The 27,202-nt window shown below is 41.1% G+C and overlaps 3 protein-coding genes across 3 annotated transcripts in view; all 3 read right to left on the bottom strand.

The window, feature by feature from the left end:
- The window catches only part of LOC145436253 (uncharacterized), a 34,740-nt gene that overhangs the window by 2,587 nt on the left and 4,951 nt on the right, over positions 1 to 27,202 (bottom strand). The window lies entirely within an intron of this gene.
- LOC145436240 (uncharacterized) lies at positions 7,044 to 11,685 on the bottom strand. Its single transcript, XM_080313601.1, has 2 exons — positions 9,247 to 11,685; positions 7,044 to 7,922 (listed from the first exon to the last, which is right to left on the bottom strand). The coding sequence occupies exons 1-2, from the start codon at positions 9,618 to 9,620 to the stop codon at positions 7,337 to 7,339; spliced, it is 960 nt and encodes a 319-aa protein (XP_080169727.1). The 5' UTR covers positions 9,621 to 11,685; the 3' UTR covers positions 7,044 to 7,336.
- LOC145436252 (uncharacterized) lies at positions 21,940 to 22,924 on the bottom strand. The gene has a single exon (XM_080313617.1). The coding sequence runs from the start codon at positions 22,844 to 22,846 to the stop codon at positions 22,469 to 22,471; it is 378 nt and encodes a 125-aa protein (XP_080169743.1). The 5' UTR covers positions 22,847 to 22,924; the 3' UTR covers positions 21,940 to 22,468.

Here is a 27,202-nt window from a genome sequence, read left to right as displayed (position 1 = left end):
TCAAAACAGAGCAGTGCATGAAATTATCACGGTCGTATGCAGACTTGGACAACTATAGATAATTTCAGTTGTTCAATTTCAATAAACTAAAGCGAAATGCCAGTAATCTAATTCTCATCTAATTTGTTAAAGGTTTCTATGCTTTAATTCTAATTTTAATCTAATTTGTAAAATGTTTCAATACTCTAATTTTAGTTCTAATCTAATTTATTGTTTTCCTGAAAACGTCTTATTTTTGCAGCGAGTCAACAAGGATCCAGTGCCAAGCCGTCATCGCATACTTACACGGTACAGTCATATTGTGACGAATAATAGCCATCCTGGCATAGCAGCTTTTAGTCTGCGAACAACATTCTAGTTTCGTTCACAAACAGAACAGCAGCGAAGAAAAATAGAAAGTTAGCACTACAGCTACAGATCTAACCAGAGAAAATATATTAGAGTAGGAATTGGAAAGATATTTCGCAGCAGAGCGTGAGAGCATGGCCTGCGATGTTTTGAGTTACTGTAAAAGAGAAAATCGTTTTCCTCTTTCTAGAGGCTGCTGGTCGAGAACTCGCAGGCATGACTGCAGTATCAGCTCTACCGGAAATAATTTTCAGCCATGCTGGAGAACTGTATATTATGGCGGTCGCCAACTGAAAACGGATCGCGGGCCACTTTTTAAATTTCATAGAAGCCACGGGCCGCAATAATGCAGTATCGAGACATAATAGGCCACACATGTAGTTGAGAAACCACGTTTTAAAGCTTTACGTTACTACAACGCCGTGATCACTAACATGGGCGATGGGCATGGTCACCACAAAAGAAGTAATATTTTATATTAAATACAAATACAACAACAAGTATAAAGATCGCAAACTTCATTTTATTTTGAACCATGAGCTGTGCACGATATCTGACCACGCGTTTCAGCGACTAGTGAATCGATATTGGGGTTAGCCAGACATGTTACTAGCTCAAAAGCGATGTCATTTTGAAGATTGATGTTATAGGAAAGCCCTAGGCCGTTTTCTAAGCGTCTCGGTTTTGGCAGTGTCTGGACCATCGTAGGTCATACAATACGCTCATATCAGCTGACTCTCCAGTGATGGAATGCCGAAGCCGCTTCAGCTAGCGAGGAATAGCGTTGTTGGCCAGGTCATAGGCGAATAGCTTATGTTGGAACAACTACAATAACTTGTACTGAAATCAATTCCCGCATATCAAAATGATTTATATACTTCGCGCTCTTCCAAAGTCACAAATCACATCGCCGGCCGCATGTGGCCCGCGTGTGGCTCTTGCTGACCCCTGGTATAGTGCAAAAAGAGCCAAGATTGCTGCACAAACGCTAAACATTCTCATGTCTATGGGCATGAACTGTGATTTGATATGAACTGAACTTGATATTTGCTGTGTTTATTTCTCATTTCACAATTTCATTCAATTTCCAAGTTTTTGCGAATTCAGTAATTCTAATTCTAATCTAATTTGGAATAAAGAGTGTACCTCAAATTCTAACTCTAATATAATTTAGAAAAACTGTGTAGCTTTAATTCTAATTCTAATCTAATTCGATAAAGCTGAAAATTTTCTATTAATCCAAGTCTGTTTGTATGCCTATGTCATACAGCTGTCTAGTACGAATGTTATTATCTAAATCAGTGGTTATTAACCTTGCCTCCAGCGCCCCCCAGGGGGCGCTGGCGATTTTGAAAGGGGGCGGAAACGCTCAGGGGGCGATATGGGGGGCGCTGGGCTCAGGGGGCGGTATGGGGGGCGCTGGAGAATAATGGCTTCGCAGTAGATGATGTAGTGGTAGGACATATCCTTAATGAGTATTCAGAGAAAATGAACACCGAAAACTTCGTTATATATAGCCTACAAAAGACATATAGGTTTAATTGTCTATGGGCGCCTAAATGACTGGCACCGAATATTCCTGTGTTGGCAATCTGAACCCCAGAAGACGAATTCCATCCGGCAGGGAAAAATTATATGCCAGTGAAGAAATACCAATTTGAAATCGTGTTCGTCTTTTAGTTTAGTACGATTGGGCGACAGAGATATCTAAAACTAGATATTCTTGTTGGGCGATATCACTGTTGGGCGATTCTATATTTTTTGATATAGCAGACAGGAGGTCACGAAATAACATCATGCAACGAAGTCACACCAACGGGTTCGCCCGCCCCAATATGTTCAATTATTAGTTACGGGCCCTACACTTTCCAAGACACCTAACAATGTTCGCTCTACGTTTTGATGAGTATGCGCACACTCAATAAACTCACTGCGCAGACCCTTGGACAACAGTGCGTAACGACTAAAAAAGGGTCAGAACTTCGGATTAGTTGTACGCAACGTAGATTTTCTGTGCACAGATACCATGTCAGCACTGCGCACGTGAGCAGCTTAGACGGAACATTGCACCACACTCAGCTCTACCGGTAAATCTGGTAACGTGAGCAGAGAGGACAAGAAATTAATAGCAATATATATGCAATTCCCGATCTTGCTGACCGATTTTATCATGAATTATCGAAAGTTTTCGCACTTCGCACTGGCTCGCTAAACAGTACAGCTGATTTCGTGGCAAAACGAACAACGTGGTGGGGGCAGTCGGTTTATCGCCCTATGGGAGCCCAAGACCCAAGTTTTTTCGGGGGGCCTGACGAAGTGCCGTTTCGTTCCTGCCAACGGGTATAAGCCCGAAGATGTATAATTATTATTGAGGGGTCCTACCTTTTCAATCACACATCACTCAGCTCTACCGGTAAATTTGTTTACGTGAGCAGAGAGAGGATAAAATTTGATATCAATATACATGCAATTCCCGATAATATTTACCAATTCAATCATTAATTATTGAAATTTTTCGCGCTTCGCGCGTCCAGGCGGGAATACCTGGCTCAGTAAATGGACACCCAATGTAGATGGCTAGTATCAGCAAATAATGGATAGCCGAAAGCGGGTCTGGGGGCGAAGCCCCCTGGAAGTTTGGTTTATCACCCGGTGGGGGTGGGCTAAGACCAACGTTTTTTGGGGGGCTGACGAAGTGCTGTTACGGCCCTGGTAACGAATTAATTGTACATACGGGCACGCCCGAATATGTTTAATTATTAATTACGTGCCCTCCATCTTCCCATACAACAGCTCAATCAGCGCTACTGGTAAATCTGATTACGTGGGCTGAGAGGATAAAAGTTTATAGCGACTTGTATATGTAATTACTACCTATTCATTCATGAATTATAGAAAATTTTGTTACCTAGGGCGACCATGCCACACAAACTTTGCTGACCATTGAAATCACGCTATAGGGTTCTTGGGGGCGAAGCCCTCGGAAGTTTGGTTTATCACGCTATGGGTGCGCAAGGCAATCATTTTTAGGGGGGATGACGAAGTGCTGTTACGGCCCTCCCTCTTACTCATTGTCTTTATTACATTCCTTACAATATGCGGTTGGGGGGCGCTGGAGAATGATAATTTTTGAAAGGGGGCGCTGGACGAAAAAAGGTTAAGAACCACTGATCTAAACGAACTAGAGACGAACTACAGCCATCGTGCAAATTCTCGCATCTTGCGGAAGTGTGTCTGAGCGTATCACGCCTAGTCTCCCTCTTTTTCTTTTCTGCAAAGCAACTAAAATTGGATTTGAAGCACTCACACTATCACAGATTTACCTTTCATAACAAACAATACTTCACTCGCGGCTTCGCATTCGATCACAACTATACTATGCATAAGTGATCAGCAATTCGACTTTTTCGGAGTACCCAAGTATCGGTTGTGCTTACTTACTCAGCTCATTCAAGTGGCAATGTTTTTGACTGCTCCTACTGCAATTTTTTCGTCGTGTTCATGATTGATATTATCATGTCGATTGGGTGAAATAGCCTCCTGTATCACGGTAAGTGAATATTTTCGAAAATGGCATGAATTTGAAGTGTCATTAGTCGTTTGCGTTCGTCGCAAAGATACCGCCTGTAATTGGCACACCTGTTCAAAATAGGTTGCACCGACTCCCCCCTTTGTAATGTGTGTTACTTCCCCGACACGGTTGACCACACACTGTTGCATTGCGAAAAATATGACTTTCACCGAACATTTCTAGCCGACGCATGTACCACGCTCAATTTACCGCTTACTTTAACACAGTGGTTCTTAACCTTTCCCCCAGCGCTTCCAAGGTGGCGCTGGCGATTTTGAAGGGGGCGGAAATGCTCAGGGAGCGATATGGGGGGCGCTGGGCTCAGGGGGCGGTATGGGGGGCGCTGGAGAGAAATGGCTTCGCAGTAGATGATGTGGTGATAGGACATATCCTTAATGAGTATTCAGAGCAAATTAACACCGAAAACTTCGTTATATATAGCCTTCAAAATACATATAGGCCTAGGTTTAATTGTCCATGGGCGCCTAAATGACTGGCACCGAATGTTCCTGTCTTGGCAATCTGAACCCAGAAGACGAATTCCATCTGGCAGGGAAAAATATATGCCAGTGAAGAAATACCAATTTGAAATCGTGTGCGTCTTTTAGTTTAGTACGATTGGGCGACAGGGATATTCCTGTTGGGCGATATCCCTGTTGGGCGATTCTAGATTTTTTGATATTGCAGACAGGAGGTCACGAAATAGCATCATGCAACGAAGTCATACCAACGGGTTCGCACGCCTGAATATGTTTAATTATTAGTTACGGGCCCTACAGTTTCCAAGACACCTCACAATGTTCGCTTTAAGTTTTGATGAGTCTGCGCACACTCAACAACTCCCTGCGCTGACCCTTGGACAACAGTGCGTAACGACTAAAAAAAGGTCATAACTTCGGATTGGTTGTGCGCAACGCAGATTTTCTGTGCGCAGAGATCGTGTCAGCACTGCGCACGTGCGCAGCTTAGAGGGAACATTGCACCTCACTCAGCTCTACCGGTAAATCTGGTGACGGGAGCAGAGAGGACAAGAAATTGATAGCAATATATATGTAATCCCCGATCTTACTGACCGATTTTAGCATGAATTATCGAAAGTTTTCGCGCGTAGCACTGGCTCGCTAAACAGTACAGCTGATTCCGTGGCAAAAGCGAACAACGTGATGGGGGCGGTCGATGTTCACCCTATGGGAGCCCAAGACCCAAGTTTTTTCCGGGCCTGACGAAGTGACGTTTCGTTCCTGCCAATGGGTATACGCCCGAAGATGTATAATTATTATTGAGGGGTCCTACCTTTTGAATCACACATAACTCAGCTTTACCGGTAAATCTGTTTACGTGAGCAGAGTGAGGATAAAAATTGATCTCAATTTACATGCAATTCCCGATCATATTGACCAATTCAATCATCAATTTGTGAATTTTTTCGCGCTTCGCGCGTCTGGGCGAGAATTGCTGCATCAGTAAATGGACACCCAATGTATATACCTAGTATCAGCAAATAGCAGACAGCCGAATGGGGTCTGGTGGTCAAGTCCCCCGGAAGTTTGGTTTATCACCCGATGGGGGCCCAGGACCAACGTTTTTTGTTTGGGGGAGGGCTGACGAAGTGCTGTTACGGCCCTGGTAACGAAGATTTGTACCTAAAAAGTTTATAGCGACTTATACATGTAATTACCACCTATTCATTCATGCATTATAGAAAATTTTGGTACCTAGGGCGACCAGGCCACACAAACTTTGCTGACCATCGAAATCACGCTATGGGGTTCGTGGGGGCGAAGCCCTCAGAAGTTTGGTATATCACGCTATGGGTGCGCAAGGCAATCGTTTTTAGGGGGTTGACGAAGTGCTGTTACAGCCCTCCCTCTTACTCATTGTCTTTATTACATTCCTTACAATATGAAGTTGGGGGGCGCTGGAGCACGATGATTTTTGAAAGGGGGCACTGGAGGAAAAAAGGTTAAGAACCACTGCTTTAACCAATTTACTTACTATGCCGCAATTATTTACCCCGGTCGCCGAGTTTATTATTTCATGTAACTTGTATATATAGTTTGAAAGTTATTATAAACCGGTGTCCCAGAGTACGAGAATTCGATCTTTGATAACATATTTTGTTTCCGTGGTGCACAAGGCCGGAAACGGCGACACGCGCCACTTAAAAATCGTCATTAATAATAATAATAATACCGCTTGTAATTTCGAAAGCATCCACCTTCGATCGGCCACTAAAAATTGGCGACGTCACGACTGAGTCTTCTTTTTGAGACTATTTACTTTATCACTTTTCAAATGTTCAACTTATTCTTCCACTTCAACTAGTTTTAACATATCTTAGAAGTCGCATTACTTCTACTTCTAATTGACATTGGTTTTTCTGCAAAACACCTTCGGTGACGGTTGGTATGCTGTAGTGTAGATGTGCTGTGTAACGAGCGGGTGCGGGGCTATAAGACATAGGTATTTTGAGGCCAACCCCATCCGCGTCGGACACATGAAGACATGAACTTTTTGCCAAAAAACGGCTGGGCAAAGTGCGGTTCCTAAAAGATCGATTGCGAAAAAAACTTGATAAAAATGATCGTCTCTGGTGGGCCTTCGATATTGATATGTGCCGTCGTCGAAATGAAATTGAATAGTTCAGTCCTCGCAATTGACAGTAGAAAAAATGCAGTACAAATGCGACCCGCAGAGGAAAATAGTGTACCTCAATTTGAAATTGCGTCCCCAGAAATGTTTCATAGAGCTGCGCTGCGTGTACAACTTTTATCTGCGCGTTCTTTATGTCATATTTGCCCGTTAAACGTAGCATAGTAATATTTAATTGCATTTTTTATGTGTGAGGCTTGGGTCGCGAAATGTCACTAAAACTCAGATTTGGGTCGTGGTCTAAAAAGTGTGAGAACCACTGCCCCAGCCAATGGATTAAATAAGCAACGAATTTGCCGAAGCATCTAATTACTCGCCTTTGTAGCCTATTCCGTACAATTTCCACCTCTCACGGACAACTTCAAACTAATCCACTAACCTCTAACGGGAAAACGGGCTCCAATTGATGAACCACTGATGCAGAGGAAGCGTTCACTGGATAGTATGAACTCTGTGGGATAGTTAAACGATGGAGAGTCCAAAGCAGCGTTTTTATTTACAAAAAATTAGTGGCGATGATACTGAAATTTCTGGCATCTGATTAGTATGTGTGATAGAGTGTCCGGGACGAAAATAACAAACACAAGTGAGGTCGTTGTTTAAACGGAAGTGACCTGACCGGAGACCGAATAATATGCGTCATAATGACGGTTGTTCGTTTCAGGTCTGCAGGCAAAAAATTGTTTTTCAGATCTGTTTGTAGCTGTATTCTTTTTGGCTACGAGTGTATTCATTGTTACAGAGTTTTCGGCAGCGCTCTAATATTCAGCGCTCTAGTATTGTCCAGATCGGGTCACGATCAAACGATTCATCGCTTGCCGCCTCTCTTGCGTATTCGTCTGCAATTTCATTTCCTTCAATTCCCGCATGCCCTGGTACCCAGACGAATTCGATATTTGCGCCGAGGTTGCTCGCTTGATCATGTAATGAAATTATGTCACGCAGGATTCTGTGCTGATGCGCATGCGATCCTCTGCCTGAGTGACCGATAACCTTAATGCAGTTCAGGCAATCCGACAGAATGGCGTAATTGGAAGAATCCCCATAATCCACTATCCACTCCAAGGCAGATGATATTGCCTGCAGTTCTAGGTCGCAGCTGGATAATCGATTTGAGCAACGCTGTTTCATAACAATTCCATCATCAGGGATATACATTGCTATGCCAGCGCCGTCAGGGAGCTTGGAGCCGTCAGTGTAGATTGCTGTGGAGCGGTCATGTATGTCCAAAACATAATTCACAAAACGATCTCGTTGTTGGCGGGGGATGGATTTAAGGCTCCAGTCCACTCGGAGGCGAGGTGCCATCGACGTTTGCATGACCGACTGGTATCTCTTCGTGCTGAGATCCCTGAAAGAAGTATTTGGTGGGTGTATTGAGAGATGGTGACCTATATTATGCAGAATATAGTCGTCTATTTCGTGCCATGAGTTCGACAACAAGTCCGCTGCTGGGTGGGAACCAGGTCATGTACTCAATAAATTATCTTTCGCTATACCAGACGTGAGCTTGGATTCGGACACGATTTCGAAAATCAATTCCGGGTTCGGATTTGGATTTACTATTACACCGATCTTGCCCTGAACGTTACAAAAACAAATCCTGTTCGAATGGTTGCATTGATCCACAAAATTTAGAACTTAAAATTCAACAGACAATTTCAACTCAGAATCCTAATTAGGGGTGGGGAAAAGGGAATCCCGAGCCGTTCGAAGTTTGAACCTAAGCCGATATTTATGCATTGATGCAAATGGAACCCATCTAGGATCATCGAAAGTAATGTACGTTACCAACCGATATATAATTCAATCGGATTTTGTACCACGTCCCAATATGGCCCCGACGCCAGCGGCTTCAAAGAGTCTATATAAGACACAGTACCTCTTCATCGAACGATATCATCAAATACTCAACGCATTGGTAATTGATGAGACTTGGCGACGTGTCGGACCGCAATATAGTTGAATCGCATGAAGGTTCATCCGATTCGGCATTCATAACGCATGAATCGTTTTCGAAATTCGAGAGTGGGTCAAAGTAAGCAGAGTTGGTTCTCAAGGAGAAGAAGTGTCGGCAATTTCTACTCAATTATGAGAGGAAGTAGCGGGATAAACTATTTCAAGAGGAAGTAGAAAATATAGGTCTGAAAGTAAAAAAGTAAAGTAAAAGTAGTTCAAAAATGATGATTTATAGTCCAGGTCACGCATACGTTTAGCAGTTAGTCTGACATGGCTATACTTTAGATTTAGACATTGCGACGTGAAGCTCCACGATTGATGCAAAATGGCTAATTATTATCACTACAAGCAGGTGTAATTTTCGGAAATACATTCAGTTATCGTGTCGCAGACAATGTATCGCCCGGTTGCATTCATAAATTGACGAAAACATATCAAAAGCAAATGTGGCAAAAAGTTTTGTCTAAAAACAAAACGTAAAAAAGGTGAAGTAGTGTACGTACTCAACAACTACTTGAGCGCGCTCCGTAAAAGTAAAGGTACTTCATTAATGACCACCCGGATGTTCGAATATCGTAGGCCCCGGACCACCTTTGCTAAATTCACGATTCGATTCGAAAGACTATTTTGGCAAAACTGAATGAAGTGGCCTTGATCTCATTTTGCGTGCATGCTGAGCACAACTCATGTTCACAACTTCAATTCATGTAACCCACCGATTCATCTTTTTGTTGTCGAAATGATTCAGCGTTCTAGCGTCATTGCGAATGCGTATGGTAGTTCCGTTGTTTTTCGTGGTGAACTTCTTGTTATCGCTTGTACGTTTCTGGTCCTCAAACACTGGAATGCTGTCGATACGCCCTAGGCATTCAGCTACCCGGGAAGCATACAGCATGCGGTTGTTTCGCGTGTAATAGTTGTGATCCCGTTCATCCCGAAACGCCTCCATCGTGGAAAAGTCCTCTCCGTCAAAGTGGTCACTCATCAACTCGTTTGCGACCGTGTTTACGTGATCGCCGTCGCGGAATCTCGAAGAGATTGTATCTTGAGTGAAACGTATATCCGATGGACGCAGGTAAAGTAGCTTCATGTTGATATATAATTAGGCTAATAGTAAAGAATAATGTCAGGCTCCAGACAAAATGTGAATAAAAGTGGGGGATATTATCCTCGTAGCCATTACCGCGATTGTATGTCTGCAATAGCATAATATAGCAAATACATATACTGTAAACGAAAGTCGGGAATTTCGCCGAATTTCAGCGTTGCATAGAGCGCTAATCAGGTAAACGCAAAAGTGGTTAAAGTAGTCAAGAAATCTACCCATGTAGAAGTAGAAGTAGTGATGCGAAAAATCTTCAAGTACGATTAGAAGTAGTGCGTTTAAAAAATACCGAAAACTATACTTTAAATAGACGTATGATCACCTGACTTTGAATCTACTCAAATAAGTAAGTGCGTTTGAAACGCATTCATTAATAAAATCTCATGGACTGCCAAAACCTGGAAATATAACTATGGGGACGGCGTAGAGAACTTTGCTCGTGCTCCTACATCGCAAGAGGTAAAGATTTTCCATGAATGAGGATTTGACCGCATTATTGGACGCAAATGATAGTTTTTCGAGAGCACGGCGATTCCTAAATTTTATTTACACCAGCGCCTCGTTTCAGAAAATATCATTAAATTGAGCCTTCCCCCGTAATATAAGGTCCGTAGTTAAGAGGAAGAGAGATACGGAGAAATTGCTTTCGATAATACATTACCGCTTTGTGCGATTAGTACGTTTACAAAATATATAGTAGCTCGTAAAAATGCCATTTACGTTTAATTTTACTTCCGGAAGATAGAGCCAATGATGCGAGTGCTGCAGAGCACGAATAAATAACGAGATGATGCTGTATAGAAAAAAAAGTATGAATACAAATTTTGTAAATAGATAAATATATTTTATGTAATTTTGCAGAAAGCTCCAACGGTGATCTGCTAAATCAGGATGTAACGTTCAAACGTTTAAGACCATGCACTTGTTTCAGATTAGGCACGTCATATACTGTTCGATTACGAAGGCTGTAGTTCCAAAGGCTTTGCTGAGATATATACCGTGATGGAACATGTCATAGGGGCGGCAGTGTAGTGTGAAACTAACTATGCAACCCGCTCCATAGATGTTATTGACCGAGACTTTCGTTAAAATAAATCGGTGACTCCATGTCCATTTCACCCAAAGTACCACAAAAATTGTGGACTTGGCCGAACGTTTGTGTAAATTAAATTATTGCTAGTACTCCGTGAAGCGGTCTTTTAATTTCATCGTGTCAGTATCTCTCTCTCTCATTGGCAAAACATAATACTTCTAATTTGCAAACTGTAAATTGCAAAAAGTAAGTAAGTAAACATCGAAATATAACGAAGTGGAATTTGATGTGGCGGAAAATCAGATATAAATTTGTAAGTGCTGCACGTATGCAAAACTTCTTGGATACTTCGAGAAGTATAAATACTTCGTCACTGACCACGGCACTTTCTGGTGCAAACTGTTGCTTTCACACCACTTGCGAATTGAGTGCACTCGCCCTCCAACCAGCTCGTGTTTACGCCGCAATCAAAGCTCTGATTTGTTGCCTTCGATTCCTTCTCGCCCAGACGAGTGAATTACGTGACATGTTTTAATTAGGTATTTTAGTTCACCAGAAACAAGCACATGCCTGGTTGACTAGATTACCGCAGATGATGTTACGCTTCATGGATATTCGTGCTGCAAATCCCACTCTCATCGAGCCGAGTCTCAGCGTATCCGACCTTGTCTCCATTTATTTGAATTTCAGTCAGCCACAGCATCAACTTGACTAACCAGCGATACTGCATCGGCGGTTTTGCATTCGAGCGAAAGCAGTACATCGTGGCCATTCGCTTGATGAGTAATGAGTTTGAGTACGCTACCGGGGAAATCCCCTGGTAAAGCAAGTTAACGTTAAAAAAAGTCTCGTGATATCTAGGTTAAGTTTAAACACGAATGTTCAGAAAAAGACAATGTTCAGTAATCCGTAGAATGCCGGGATTCCTCAACCCGATCTTATATCGACCACGAGTTATTTAAAATCATTCTTTATTTACATGCGAATGATGGGTATTTGTAGAGCTTCTGGGAGGTACCGAAGTCCAATATACATTTATTACAATATATAGGGGAGATGTGGTACCGATGGATCAAAAATTGGAAAATGATCGCTTGTCTCAAAATGTTCAGCCGAAAACAGCAGTTTTTTTGCTGGCTCAGCACTTTGATACAAGCTCTACCTATCGCGCTCGTATACATGAATATCCGTCTTTTCAAAAAATATTTATGGACGTTTAAAATTTGTTGCTCGAACGTGTCATCGGTCCCCACCCGGTGGGTCCAATGGCACACGACCCGGGGACCTATGACACATATACCCTAAAAAACTCAGATGTGACAACTTTTCTTGCTCAGTATTATAATCTAACCTACATCAAGCCAAAGAAGAATTTTCGGTCGCAACCGTCAAAAAATAGATTAAATATTGACTCAAATGTTGTCATAAAATCACGTTTCGATTTAGGCTTTGACTTATAAATTTGAGGGTACATACATATTGCCCGAAAATCGACAGTGTGACTTCCAAAGACCTCGTTATAGCGATAAAACATCATATGCAATTATTACATAAAGATTTTCTGTACGTAGTCATGTTTCATTTGTTTCATGATTAGTATGCTTGATTATTTTGCTTGATTTGGCTATTGTATCATCGGTCCCCACCCCACTAATTTTGCACATGAATCGAAAAAAATTCCACTCAAGGAAAATACTGAAAAAAATAATAGGTTCCATTATATAGCCTGATACAAGCCCTAGACTTCACAATAAAAATGATTGCTGGTTTGTTCGTGTTGAAGGTTACAAAGAAAAATGTATATGTCGATCTAAATTTAGTTTACACCCCCCAAAACAAAAAACATCTGTGAGAGACCCCATAGTTCGCGCACGTAGAATTTTTTTGTATGTGAGGAAAGATGTTGCCAGCATGCAATTGTAGACAAGCTCACGGAGTGTAATCATGGAATTATCATAGAGAATTTTCAAAGTATTTTCGGTCCCAGTGATCCATCGGTACCACATCTCCCCTACATTAGGGATGGTGTGGACCTCTGAAAGGTTCAGGTTCGTGTGAACGCGAACCTTTTTGAAAGGTTCTGTGTGAACGCGAACGTGAACCTCATGACGTCACGTCACGTCATATTGCCAATTTCAACCCTAAATTTCAGTGAAGTGATAGCCTCGAAATCACAGGTCTCAAATACGCGGGCCGCATGCGGCTCGCCAGAGCATTTTGTGAGGCCCGCGACGACATTTAAGATTTTGACAATATATAAGTGTCACATATATCTTTTCAGGTTATAAAGTGAAAATACCCTCTTAAATTGCCCAGAAAGCCTGAAAGTATTCATCAAACTTCACTATCACATTAATTGCAAACGCTACCATGCAGTGGAAGTTTCACTATTTCGCCACATTTCCAATTCATGATGACAAAACCTGACCCTTGGACGATTCGTGAATGAAATTTGGGAGTTGGACTTAGACGCGACCTTTCTTAGAATTACTCAGACTCGGGCTAACTCGATGGCAAAATGAAAATGACTGGAGTGGACTGGGCTGGAGTGACTCAGAATGACGTGAATTTGTTATAACCATGGACGCAACAAACTAATCGCGTACCAGGGGAATAGTAATAGACCAGAAGGTCGCAGCTTGGTATTTCGCTAACTAAGCAAGTAGTAATGGCAACCATTGGCAATCTGCTAGTAACATCTTTGGTCGCTAAACAATGTTATTAAGGCTACTTAAAGGTATTGAGAACCGTAGTGGTACGCTCCAACGATGTAACAACAATGAGCCTTTCGGCGTTCCGACATTTCAATCACAAGGACACATTCATTAATATATTTATATTATATTTATATATTTTTCAGCTCCTATATTTGAAGATACTTGGCCATGAGATTAATAGCCTACTTATCAGAAGTATACCCGAATCCTGGATTGTAATTACATTGCTCAACTTAAAAATGTTTTAATATCAGATCAGTCTCTCTATCAATCTGTTAAATTCAAAATATTCATAGTATAACTGCAAAATTATAACCCGATAGCTTTTATGATGATATCATACATTTGTCCGCACATATGGTGTGTATATCTTATAATTAATATTTATCAAGTACAACAACAATTCTATTCAAATAGTTATAAATGTGATGATTCTTTTCGTGCCAGGCCTAAATTGGTACCAGAGTAAATCACATTTTGACGATGTGTGTTTTTGTTTACTGTCAGTCTGCTGGATCGGCTCACTTTCAATAGGACAATTCATTCCCGCCAAATAAATCCTACTTGGAAAGACATAGAATACCCCTATAAATGCTGCGGCCCGCGGCGTCGTCAAAACTGGAAAACTGGCCCGCGAGCATATTTGAGTTTGAGACCTCTGCTCTAAATTAATGTACACGATACCTAGTGGCGACTCGAGTCACATAATGCCACAATGCTGAAGTAGATATTGACGTTTTAAACGTCGCCAAATGTATCAACTGGAGCAATCAAATGATAAAATAATTCAATAAAATCAATATCTTCCGTCGCTTTGCCAACAATTTCTACGAGAGCTTGCAAGGGAATATAAGTTTACGCCTTAACGGTCGAAGCCAGACCGGACAATGTATTCGGAGTCTGAGTATTGCTACGTTGATGCTGAGCAGAATATAAAACGGGTTTTCTCCGATATTACCCCATCAACAGGTTATACAGCTGTAGCCAACGCCCCAATCGCACGGATTTGGTATTTATGATACAACAAACATATGAAATCAAGATTGATCCCGTACGCCTGCTACATTCTTTACATCAGACAACGATATCAATTTCATTGATTGGTTAAAAAAAAGCATCATTTCGCTCTTGCATGATTGCGGGTCAAGCGAACACCAGAGATTCACTAAATATTCACAAACTGAAAACTGGATATATCCGGCAAACTTTTGTAACAAAGCAAGTAAAATTTTGAGATTGTCAACGTGCATGCTCGTTCAGTGTTGGTTTTTTATGCTGTCAGCGCTATGCATATAGAGTGGCCCGCAGTTGAAATGCAATAAATTTCAACCAAAGATATTATAATGAAGTGAAAATCGCATTATATGAAAAAGGTTCACAGTGCAGAACCTACAATGGTTCGTTTGTGAACGTGAACCTCTAAATTTTCGAAGTTCACACACAGAACGCGAACGTGAACCTCACGGTCTCACCATCCCTAATATACATTTGTAATATTTTCGGCTGACACTCGTCGGGGGGAATCGTCAGCAGTTGCTGGCGATAACCCCTGTAATGATGGGTATTTGTGGAGCTTCTCTCTCTCCCTCTCCATCCCTCTCTCTCTCTCTGTCTGTCCCTCTCTCTCTCTCTCTCTCTCTAGCAAGGCAGCTAATATCGATTGCAGCCCTCAATTTTAACTCGAATAACAAGCAATACATCATCGCCTGATGCGCAGACTACCAGGGAAACTCCCTGGTACAGCAAGATGACGAAGAAAATTCAGGTGATATCTCAATTTAGTCATTAGAATCGGGCAATGTTTTACAACTTCCTCCGGATTGTCGGGATTCCTAAGCTTATCTTACATCGATCATCATTGATTTTAAATTAGAATTTATTTACATGCAAAGGAAAGGTTGCAAATCACTCACACATGGTAATCATTATTACAACAGAAACCAAATTTAGATATGTAGATAGTGAGGATTCTTGCAGCACGGACTGAACCGTGCCGATTAAATAGTGTGCAGGCTCCAAACAAAGAACTCAGCTTGATTTAGACACGACTTACAATCCAGAAGTAAGTTCGACAAAAATGAGACATTCAACCATTTTAAAAATTAGTGATCCATTTCAAGCCCGATAATATTAAATACTCCGAGCCCAGACCCCAACAAACGGCCCGATTCCCCTCAAATAAAGCTTCAAACCCAACAATAATGTCCTGAATCCCACGTAAATAACATTCGAAATAACGCAACAAAATGTTTTGTAGAAATGCACTGATACTTAGATCATACAGGATCTTCTGTCAAAGCAACTCATAACTCAGCTTCGCGCAAATCATACATCTCATTCTGATCCTAGTTTCCCAACCCGATTCTCAGTCAATGCGCTGAAATTCACAAAATACAACCCTGTTCACGTGCTCGCCGTTGGTAAATCTCGGGGAAGTTGAATTCTGAGTGTACTGCATCTACGAAAGACGTAGGCTATGTAGCCTACTGCACAGAAACTTCATGTTTACATGTGGCATAGTATGCCTATAACAGCGGGTGTATTCCGAGTGACATGTAGATATATAAGAGCCGTTAATGACAGTACCAGCGACCTGAACATTGCTTTTGTATACCTGTCATACAGCTGCCTGGTCAAAATGCAATTATCTGAGATCGGAGAACCACAAACTGCAGTCACGGTCAACTTTTTTTAAATGTCTGACGCGAATCCATCATTCGTTGTTTTGGATTGCTTCCTTCTCTCTCTTTCTCTCTCTGATGCGGGAATTTCCCAAAACGTGTTTTCAGTTATCAGACAGCATCAAGGAGCTCATGACTTTATGCCTGACTGATTACTGCAGATGACGTGGCCAATGCTACACCTCATTGATATTTATGGTGCAACTTCCGTTCTTCTCATGATGTGGAAGTGTGTCTCAACGAATCAGGCTTCCTCTATTTCATTTCTGCAAGGCAACTAAAATGGACTTTGAACCACTCACACTCTCACAGATTTAACTTTAATAACAAACAATACTTCATCTGCGGCTTCGGGTTCGATCACAACTATACTATGCATAGGTGATTAGTAGGGCTGGGCATAATGATTCGAGTACTCGAATCTGAATCGAGTATTAATTTTAATGATTCGAGTCGAGTAGTGAAAGACGATTTTTTCGAGTACTGAAATTATACGCTCCTCGCGACTGAAAGTTAATTTATCACCGAGAATTATAGTTTCGATACTAATTTTCACTGTTGAAGCCTTGAAACCTTGCTTGGCCGTATCGTAGCATACAAAACATATAGTACAGAGCTAGGAACGTTACTGAAAATAGCATATTGCTGAAGTCATATCTTCCCATAACATTGTCAGCAAGTGCAATGAAATCGGTAAGGCCGAAAAAACACCAAAGTATCTTTAATGTGATGGATAACAGGCATTATCTTCTTTGTGGACGAATAAAAGGTACATATTTGAACTTTGAAATTTTACATTCTGTTATGACGTCATATTGAGTGATACTCGATTACTCGACTCGAAGCATATTACGTGATTCAGAATCGAATCACTCAGGTACTCGATTTTGCCCAGCCCTAGTGATTAGTAGGGCTAGTTTTTGTTGCACTAAAATCGTGAGAAAGTTGCACTCGATTTAAACAAAAAATGCAGCAAAAAGTTGCATTCATAATTTTCTAGATTATTAGGGTATGAGATACTCGAAAGCAACGTTCCCTCTAATTTTCGACGAGTCTGCGCACACTCACCAACTCACTGCGCAGACCCTTGGACAACAGTGCTTAACAACTAAAAAAAGGTCATTACGTCGGATTTTTTGTGCGCAACTTAGATTTTCTGTGCGCAGAGACCGTGTCAGCACTGCACATTTGCACACGTGTGCAGCTTAGAGGAAACATTGTTCGAAAGGTTCCGTTGTATAATCCAGCTGTTTAACATTTTCAGGGTGTCTGCTCATTCCGTTTCTTTTTACGCTGTATTCAATCAATGCATACATTTTGATGTTCGTTAGGTTTGAAACCATTTCGCTGGCAGCTACTGCAGAGCTGTCAGTTTGGTACTTTTGCTTTCCTTTCTCACGAACGGCCGGACGAGACAGCAAAGAATTACATTGTTGCCGGTACGTAGCAAGAAAATTATTTTCCGCAAAAAGCCGAACAGCATAGCGATAACTCATAAAACAATAAAATACCATACTCGAAACCCTCTAGTTCTACAAATTGCACCCTGGGCATTGCAGCGAAATTCAGTGTTGGCGACTTTAACAATATCAATAGCCTGAAAAGCTGACCCAGTGATTATGAAAATTCTGGCGGTCTCGCCTGGACATCCGTCAAATGGGGAAGGACCTCAAATTTAAACAACAGCGAATCGACCGAGCGATTTATATACATATAGTTCAGGCACTGTCGTGCTTGCCTGGGGTTGTTAGACTTCTAGCTTGCACGCCATTGCGTCAAAAAATAGCAGTAAGCCCACATGAAACTACCAATGATCTGCATAGTACACACCCTTGTATACCTGTCATACAGCTACCTAGTCCAAATGCAATTATCTGCGAACGGAGAACCAGAAACGTACTGCAGCCATCGTGCAACTCTTTTAAATGTCCGAAGCGAATCTATCATTCGTTGTTTTGGATTGCTTCCTTCTCTGTCTCTCTGACGGGGGAATTTCCCAAAACGTGTTTTCAGTTATCAGACAGCATCAACGAGTTCACGACTTTATGCCCGACTGATTTTTGCATATGACGTGGCCAATGTTACACCTCACTGATAATCGTGGTGCAATTTCCGTTTTTCTCGTGATGTAGAAGTATATCTGAACGTATCAGACCTAGGCCTTCTCTATTTCTTTTCTGCAAGGCAACTAAAATTGAATTTGACGCACTCACACTCTCACAGATTTAACTTTAATAACAAACAATACTTCATCTGCGGCTTCACGTTTGATCAGAACTATGCTGTGCATAGGTGATTAGTAGGGCAAGGTTTTGTTGCACTAAAATCGTGATAAAGTTGTACTTAATTGTAGAAAAAGTTGCATTTATAATTTTCTAGAATTATTAGGGTAAGACGCAGTGATGAGCATCGGAGCGGAGTCGGAGTGGATTCGGAGCGGAGTTTTGCCGATTTTGTGACAGTCGGAGCGGAGTCGGAGTTTACTACAGATATTTTTTCGGAGAATTTCGGAGTATTGTAACTTTTGTCTCCGATATCTTTGGATAGCTCTGACCAGAATACACTATTGATTATGATTACAAACCAAAACACAGACAGTTGACACCTTGTAAAGTTGTAATATGACGGGTAACATGCAAAAATGATCGCCAAGTGCATAAAAATCAGCCATCTGCACTGCAATTGGGGACTGGAGAGTAAGCAATACTAAGAGGCCAACCATATTATCACATGTACCATGTTGTAACATGTGTACCATGTACCATGGCTGCCACTGTTTCGGATACTTGACGACATTCACCGGAGTATCTCGGATTCTGGGATTGAGGTCTTCGGAGTCGGAGGGAGTTGTCCTCAGACACTAAAGTTGTCGGAGGGATTAGGAGTCTCGAAAAGCACTATCCGCTCATCACTGGTAAGACGTATACTCGAAAGATTCCATTGTATAACCCAACAGTTTGAGATTCCAGGATGTATATGTTTGTTCCGTTTATTTTTTGGCTATTCAATCGATCTTGCACACATTTTTATGTACTTTAGGTTTGAAACCATTTCGCTGTCAGCTTCTGCAGAGCTGTTGATACACCCGCCTTGGTCATCGTTGGTTGCAAGCATTAGGCCCGATCAGTATAGTCGAATTATGACTGTTGTGAGGGTATGTATTACACAGAGGAGGTGGGGATAAAATCGAAGCCTAGTCTTGACGAAATGCCAGATCTACCTCCAATATTTATAGGTTCTTTCCTGTCAATCAATTGGTATCAAGCTTGGGTTTCGACCGAACAATACGATAACACTATCCAAGGTGATGCCTTGCATTTCTGAACTGGTATCTGAAACGGAACAGCAGATTTACAATGGATATTTATTATAATAATGTTTTTGTCTTGTGTGGAAATCATATTTTAATGGTCTTGTTCTTTTAACACTATGTTATTGATGCACTGCACAGTTCATGCTGCCAACCAACAATCTATAGTAATGTTTCAGGTGTGACGTTAAATGTGTACTGTGGTAGTTTTTTGATTTTATGACACAGCGAAAATTTGTGGTTCCGTGAATGTATAGAATGTTTCCAGATTAGCGTAAGTGTTTCGTGGGTTAGTTAATGTTAAGACCCGCTGGTGTAAAAGAAATATGTTTAAAGCATGAGCCTTTTTTATTACATGTTTATTGTTTATATTACTATTTTTAATCCATGGCGTCACTAGTCGTCGTCAAAGGGTTCTCAACGTTTTTGTTGTCGCGGACCCCTTTTGGACTCCTCGAGTTTCATTTCAAATTTAGCTCAATTATCATGCGACCGTCATCTGTTTTGTGCCAATATTAACTGTAGGCTAGTGATGAAAAGCAACAAGAGGACCTTTTATGTGAACAACATCATAGTTAATGTAGAAATTGGACAGATTTTTTTATTATACCAAAGCGAATTCTGCAGCTGCATTTCTTGAAATATGCGGTACTGCCTTGAAAATACGAGCCTTGGATTTGATAGAACGAGTGCCGAAAATCCATTTCCACAAAGATAGGCGAAGGCGAATGTAATAATAACGCGTAACGCTTCCGACGACACAACATATATATGGAACCAAAATTGAGAAACAGATTTTTTGATAACCATATCACGTCCAGCCTAGTCATTTATATTCAGCTGCTCATTTTGAAGTTATTCTGGAATAATGGTTATATGTAGGCTATATCACAGGTGAAAATGGATTCCATGGCAGTGTTTCAAAAACTTCAGGAATTTCTATTTCAAACGACTGCTCATTAATTTGCTGAGACTCTCAACTTCAGAACCAAAATGTTTTGCACACATTTCGAAATCACCGTGATTGGCCTTACTACTCTCACCAACTTTTTTCCCACAAACCACAACTAAACATTCTAAACTGAAAGATGTTTGTATCCGTAAGCTATTGGCAATTAAAAGGAGTTTGAACAGTATGATATTCCATCTCAGACTGCCATTCTGTTGATGTGACTTCAGAAGTTTTAGCAGTTATGAAGCGAAACTAATTCCTAATTTATAAAATTACATTTCAGGTTATCAATCAATTTGCAGTTTTAGAGGTTTTGCGGATGCCCTGAAGATGCTTCGCTGACCCCCGATAGAGAACCACTGCGTTACATTTTGACCTTTTTTGTTAGTCAACACGGCAAGATTTCCAGTAAATATTTCAGAAATCAAAATCATCTGATTTCAATTTCGTTTAACTACTGTCCTCCTTTCCCGAACCCATAATATGCTAATCCTACTGTAAGTGTACTTATGGTGCGACACGTTGCGTGTATTGTGTTTCCTGCATATATTCCGATAATTCGATGACGCTTTTGAATTACATGCCCTGCCAAACATTGACGCCACATTAAAGGGCATTGATCAGTTGTAATAACCCGGAATTGCTTATTCTTATCTGTCCAAATTCACCCAGAAATAAGATAACAATTGAAATAAAGGAGTTTTATACACAAGATACATTACATTGCTCGTGACTACATTAACGAGAAACGAATTGCATTGTGGAGTACTCCTTTCGTTGTTTTGTAGGAGTGAATTGTGCAATCTGGATCTACAAATCGCGCTATTGCATTAGTAGTATAGTTAATAGTAAGCTATGAAGAGCAAGGCACTTAAAGGGGCACTGCACTATAAAAACGATGTGGTCTCAAATTGAAGGGCAAAACGAAATAAAAATTTTGGCCGCAGCCGTTTTCTTCAGAACGCCACCATAATGGAGTTGCAATTTATTGAAATTTCGATAGCAACTTCACGCTCCAGCAGTAACGCAGGGAGCGAACTTTATATCGTTGTTAGCCGATGCTATGAAGGAAATATGTCGTACACGCCCTATGACCTAAAAATAAATAGAATACACTAGGCCCGATTTTGACATAAAACTCCTGACTGAACATCTTCCGTTGAACGCGGTATCTAAACCACCTTGACGTGTACGACATATTTCCTTCATAACATCGGCTGACAACGATGTAAAGTTCGCTCTCTGCGTTACTGCTGGCGCGTGAAGTTGCTATCGAAATTTCGATAAATTGCAGCTCCATCACGGTGGCGTTCTGAAGAAAATGGCTGCGGCCAAAATTTTTATTTGGTTTTGCCCTTCAATTTGAGACCACATCATTTTTAGAGTGCAGTGCCCCTTAATCGATCAGCTCTCTCTCAACTTGATCTCGAATAACAAGCAATACGTCATAGCCATTCGCCGGGGCAGGGGGTAATCGCCTCGTTAACGCAGCCTCGTAATACATATTCTAAATATTGCTGTACGAAACCGATCTCCATACTTCAGAAATAGACAGTAAACACCTATCCTCAGAAATAGTCAGTATTTAATAAATTCTGAACTGTCCATGACTCATTTCAAATTGCCATATATTTACATGCAAATGATGAGCAGCAAGTCACTCACGCATGATATGAAATATTACAACAGAAGTCAAATCTAGGTAGGTGGGTGGATATGATCCTTGCAGCAGAGGCTGAGCGGCGCCGATTAAGTAAGGTGTTGGCCCCCAAAACAAGAGTCCGAGACCAATAGTTTGAATCAAAGCGTTATTTTGACTCGACTAAACAAAATCACCCGGAACTAACTAAGTTCGACAAAAATCGGCTATACAACCAATTCGAAATATGCTGATCCGTTTCAAGTACAACAATATCTATCACTCCGAACCCCCGCCAGACAGCTTGATTTTCATTGCATAAGTTCGTAAATCAACAATAATGTCGTGAATCTCATGCAAATAACAAATGACATTCCGGCATTCCTTCCTACATCTCATGGCCTCTCTACTCAAGAGCTATCAAATCGCGCAAATCATAAATCCCATTCCGGTCCTAGTTTCCAAACCCGATTCTCAGTTCATGCTTATTCGCTCTGAAATTCACAAATCCCAGTCTTCGTTGTCGTAATGATCAAGCGTTCTGGCGTTGTTGCGAACACGCACTGTAATACCGCCGTTTCTCGTAGTGGTTTTCTTACGGTCGCTAAAGCGTCTGCGGTCCAGATACACGGGGATATCGTCAAGAGCACCTCGGAATTCAGCCACTCGGAAAGCGTACAGCATGCGGTTGTTTCGCGTGTAAAATCTGTGGTCGCGCTCATCCCAAAACACTTGCATTACGGAGAAGTCATCCGCGTCCAAATGGCCATTCGCCAACTCGTTTGCAACCTTGTTTACGTGGTCGCCGTTTGTAAATTTCGAGGAGATTGAGTTTTGAGTGAACCGTATCGCCGACGGACGCATGTAAAGAAACTTCATGATTCACATATAGCAAGTATGCCTATAACAGCGCCTTATTCCCTGCAATCTGTGATAAAAAGAGCAGTTCATGAAAGTACTAGTGATTTCAACATGCAAATATGTATGCCTCCCATACATCTGCGTAGCTGCCTAGCTAAAATGCAATTATCATCGAACGCCGAACATGAAATCATCTGCAGCCACTGTGCAGCTTTTTTCATTGTCTGAAGCGAGACTCTCATTCGTTGTTTTGGATTGCTTGTAGCTCACTCAGACGGGGAACTACCGCAACGGTATTTATACCGAATCAGAGAAACGAGGTTAACATACAAACAAGCTGAGTCGACCGACCGACATGGATGTGAGGATACTGGCATGTCGTCGTCATGTTGTCTGCAGCCGATCAGTATTATAATCGGCGTACCGATGTATACAACACTTCCTGTGTATGATCAAATTGTGAGAAAATATGTCCGCATGTCGGTTCAGGCCCGACATGGTTCACACTATATACCGGCGACCACGAACCCAACGTCCTGCGTACGAAGCTAGCGATTTTTGCTCGAATAATACTGCTGTTATCACACTTAATTTAGGTGAGGGCAAATTGCTGCAGTAGTTGTGTTTACGTACTGGTAGCTTTGTGGTGTAACTTCAATAATCCAAATACCAAATGTAAGACCAAGATATTTAATGTCCCAAATTAGTCATTATATAGTCGTTAAAGTCACAAGAAACCAATATAGGGGAATGGGAATAGGTTGATCCTTATCAATTTACCTCCGATATCCAAAACACTTAACCGAGACGAAAACAAATCCACATTTCCCAATGTGAGCAACTGAGCATACTGCAACGATATTCTAATGCTCAGTAATACTTCGAGGAAAAGGTTGAATTAGCGGAATTGCATAGTTTTTTTAAAATAGCGACAGTAAAATCATACTTATACGCGTTATACCGTTATGTACGCATGCCGGCATGCATACCTATATCAGTGGTTTCCGAACGGTTGGCCATGTCCTAGTTCTGTGCCACTAAGACATTTTCAATGGGACACTGAGCCATTTGGACAGATTCTTCTGTATTGTTATACTGTAGGTCAGAGGTTCTCAATCTTTTTTGAACACGCCCCTCTTCATGATAGTGAAAAATCCCCCACTCCCATTATCGTGATATCACAAAATACTAAAATGAGCAACCAGGATGCTAGCAATCTCAACGGATAGTTTGATGGCAAGGAAGGTTATGACTGCTTATGAGAGAATTGTGAAATATGAAATTCGGACAACACACAAACCAATAAGCATGGGCTCCAGGTAAATCGCGTGTAGCGCGAAAAAAAATTCATTCGACTGCGGCTTCGCGCCCCCCTTCAGATGGTTTCACGCCCCCGAGTTTGAGAACCATTGCTGCAGATAATATGCGCTTTGCTTTGAAAATCATAATATTTGTAATATAATAATTATTTACCAGGAAGAGTCTGTTAACAATGGATTTTACCTGCTTTGTGGGAGTATAGATAACTATCCTACTGATAGGTGTTAAACACGTGACTACACGCACCAAAATCGTCATCGAATTCAGAAATGGCCATTCTTTCAAAGAATTGAAATGTCCCAACACAAACTGTATAACAATGACCTATTGCGGCGCTCCGATTGTTATCAACAATGACGGTTTTCGATTTTTAAGGACGAGTTCCGGGGACTCCCCCAATTTACGGCACATGGCGAGCTACGAATCTCTACTAAATTGACATTCCGGCCACAAACCAAAACGTATGGGAATCCCTGACCTAGATAGTTCACTCGAGGGTGACATCGGAATTATTCTGCTATTGTTGCTGTTGAAAATAGTGATAAGTACCAGCCAAAGAGCCACACCATTCCCTCTAAATAAGATAGCATCCTAAAGGCTTTACAAAACGCATCGCGTTTCTCTTAGATTATTGATAAGATATGAATTGCATGGCTGAATACTTCTTGTGCTGTTTCCTACGAATATGGATTACGCATTCTTAATTGCTGGTGCTATCCTTATATTCATCAAATCTATCCAAGTAATTCTAGTTGTATTTAATATTAATATTTATATTCGATCGGCACATCTCACCGATAACATCCATTAATCTGGCTAGCAGGAGAGAGTTGCATTTAAGTCCTCGCGTTTTGAGAGACTATTTCACAACAATAGTAGACAACGGCTAATCCAGTAACCCACGTTTCTGTGTCAGGAGAAAGCAGTCGACGTCGCAGTCATTATAGAATTGGTAGTCAGCTGCTGCGATACGTCGTCTATATCGAGACAATTAGTAAGATAGTCGAGAAATTTGTGCGTTTACTGCCAGTTTGAATACAACATTAGAATAAGCTTGTATGTATGTCATAGAAGGCTGTATCCATGTCAAAGAAGCTGCTTTACTCAGGCACCATAATCCATAAGTATCCCGACCTATATAGGTATGTAAATCGTATCAGGAATAGAGATCAAGCGTCTATCGAAACAATGCGGTTGCGCGGAAAATTCCCACTTCACGTGCTGCCCATAACCAACGAAATAATATGCCGTAAACCGGATGCAATCAAAAGTTGAACTATTGTAAAATCTGAATGTTGGGGCATGCTGTCGGTGATTGGAATATCCTGACAATTTTGCTTACCGCGAGAGGAAATTGTTTACGTTTTCGAGTCAGACTATCGTGATACGGTACTCCAGTGTGATCCGAAATTCAGATACGTAATAGGTATTAGTGCTGGTATAATGTATGGATTTACCACAGCAGGCTCCAGACACTTATAATGAGTCATTAAGAACGGTGTAGTCCTTGTGTAAATCTTACCTTTATACCGTCATAATAAGGTAGATTGCTTGAATTGTTAGTATGGTTTCCGAACCAAATTTTGGCATAATTCGGTAAGTTCTGCAGATAGTATCAATTGTGTTATGGAAAGGATATTTTGTCTGCCTCAACGCATTTTTGTTGTACTACGACTACAGTGGCGTACTCATGGATACAATGGAATTGTCGCGACAAATAAAATCACTTTCGGGACAACTAAACTTTCGATACCGTGTGTCACGGATAGTCGTTGAGTAGACACCATCTCTACCCTACCCATATAAGTGTTGTCCGCTGTATGCAGTAATTACATAATACCCACAGTCTTGCCTGGGCTCTACATTGGGAACCTGGAGATAATAGTTATGTTGTTTGTAGTGTAATGCCTGGAATTGTTTGTTTATATTATTAGCTCGGCTCTGATAATTGTACAATATACGTGGTAGCTATATCTTGCTGATTCACTAGTTGTTATTAGATCAAGTGTGTTTCTAGCTGCGAGGAAAGCACAGGCGCGGAGTTTACGTTAGCAATTTACCGATTTTAGCGATTCGCACTGACGTACTTGAGTAAACATTAAGTGGTTATGACTATGGATGAGGCAATACGTCGGCATGGTATATGTTATTGTTGTTTTTGATATTCATGGCGTTTTTCTGACTGCTTTGGTCATTGGTCAATGGTATGGATTACACCTGGCCGCTATTCCTTATGATTCGCGATCTGCCGACTTGTAGAGTCCGCGTTGTATCTTCATGTTAAATTACCAGTGTCACAATCGGCATTAATACCAAATCTAACGATCTGCATTTTTTCGTAATATAATGATCTGAATCGTCTGCTATTCAAAATATCCGTAATAGCGTCCTCGTATCATTCTGACTGCCTCAAAAGTGCGATTTCTGTGCTTGGAAGTGAGAAATAGGCCTACGTGCAGCCATTGAATGGATTTAGCCGTCGATAATTATGTTGTCGTCAATTCAATAATATCGAATGTTTGTATGGGTCGTAGGGATTTTCGAAATGTTGACTCAAGGCATTGGTCAAAATTGAAGACGAACCACTCCGATGTATGTGTTCAATAAGTTAAAGAAAGCGATCATGGTGCAAATGAAGATAAGTTTAATCTCTTATGCCGCCCGTTCGCCTGATGAGCACACTTTTCACGTCACTGCTATCAGTAGGGCCATTTAAAGTCATTAAAGTCATATTTTTTCTATGCATCAGTAAGTCGTGAAATCAATTTTAATGCAAAAACCGCATCCATATGGGGTATATTAAGAAAGTTATAAAGTCATATAAAGTCATATTTTCCTGGTTAGGTCATATTTGAGTTATAAAGTCATATTGTTGTATACTTTAAAGAAAAAGTGCCAATTGAAGCAACTACGCACTAAGAAAGTAAGGCAATTTCTGATTGAACGAAGGCAAACTGTAAGTGTAAGGTTAGCCTACATAACATTACAGTCGCAGACCTGCGAGGTCACACATTGCATTATGAGGTCACACATTGCATTGTGTTGCTACACAAT

Source organism: Botryllus schlosseri, chromosome 3 (assembly GCF_051294905.1).
Source record: "Botryllus schlosseri isolate E-star chromosome 3, Bs_hap1, whole genome shotgun sequence".
Taxonomy (NCBI): domain Eukaryota; kingdom Metazoa; phylum Chordata; class Ascidiacea; order Stolidobranchia; family Styelidae; genus Botryllus; species Botryllus schlosseri.
Note: the sequence above shows the minus strand (reverse complement) of the source record. Positions and strands in the feature narration are given on the sequence as shown.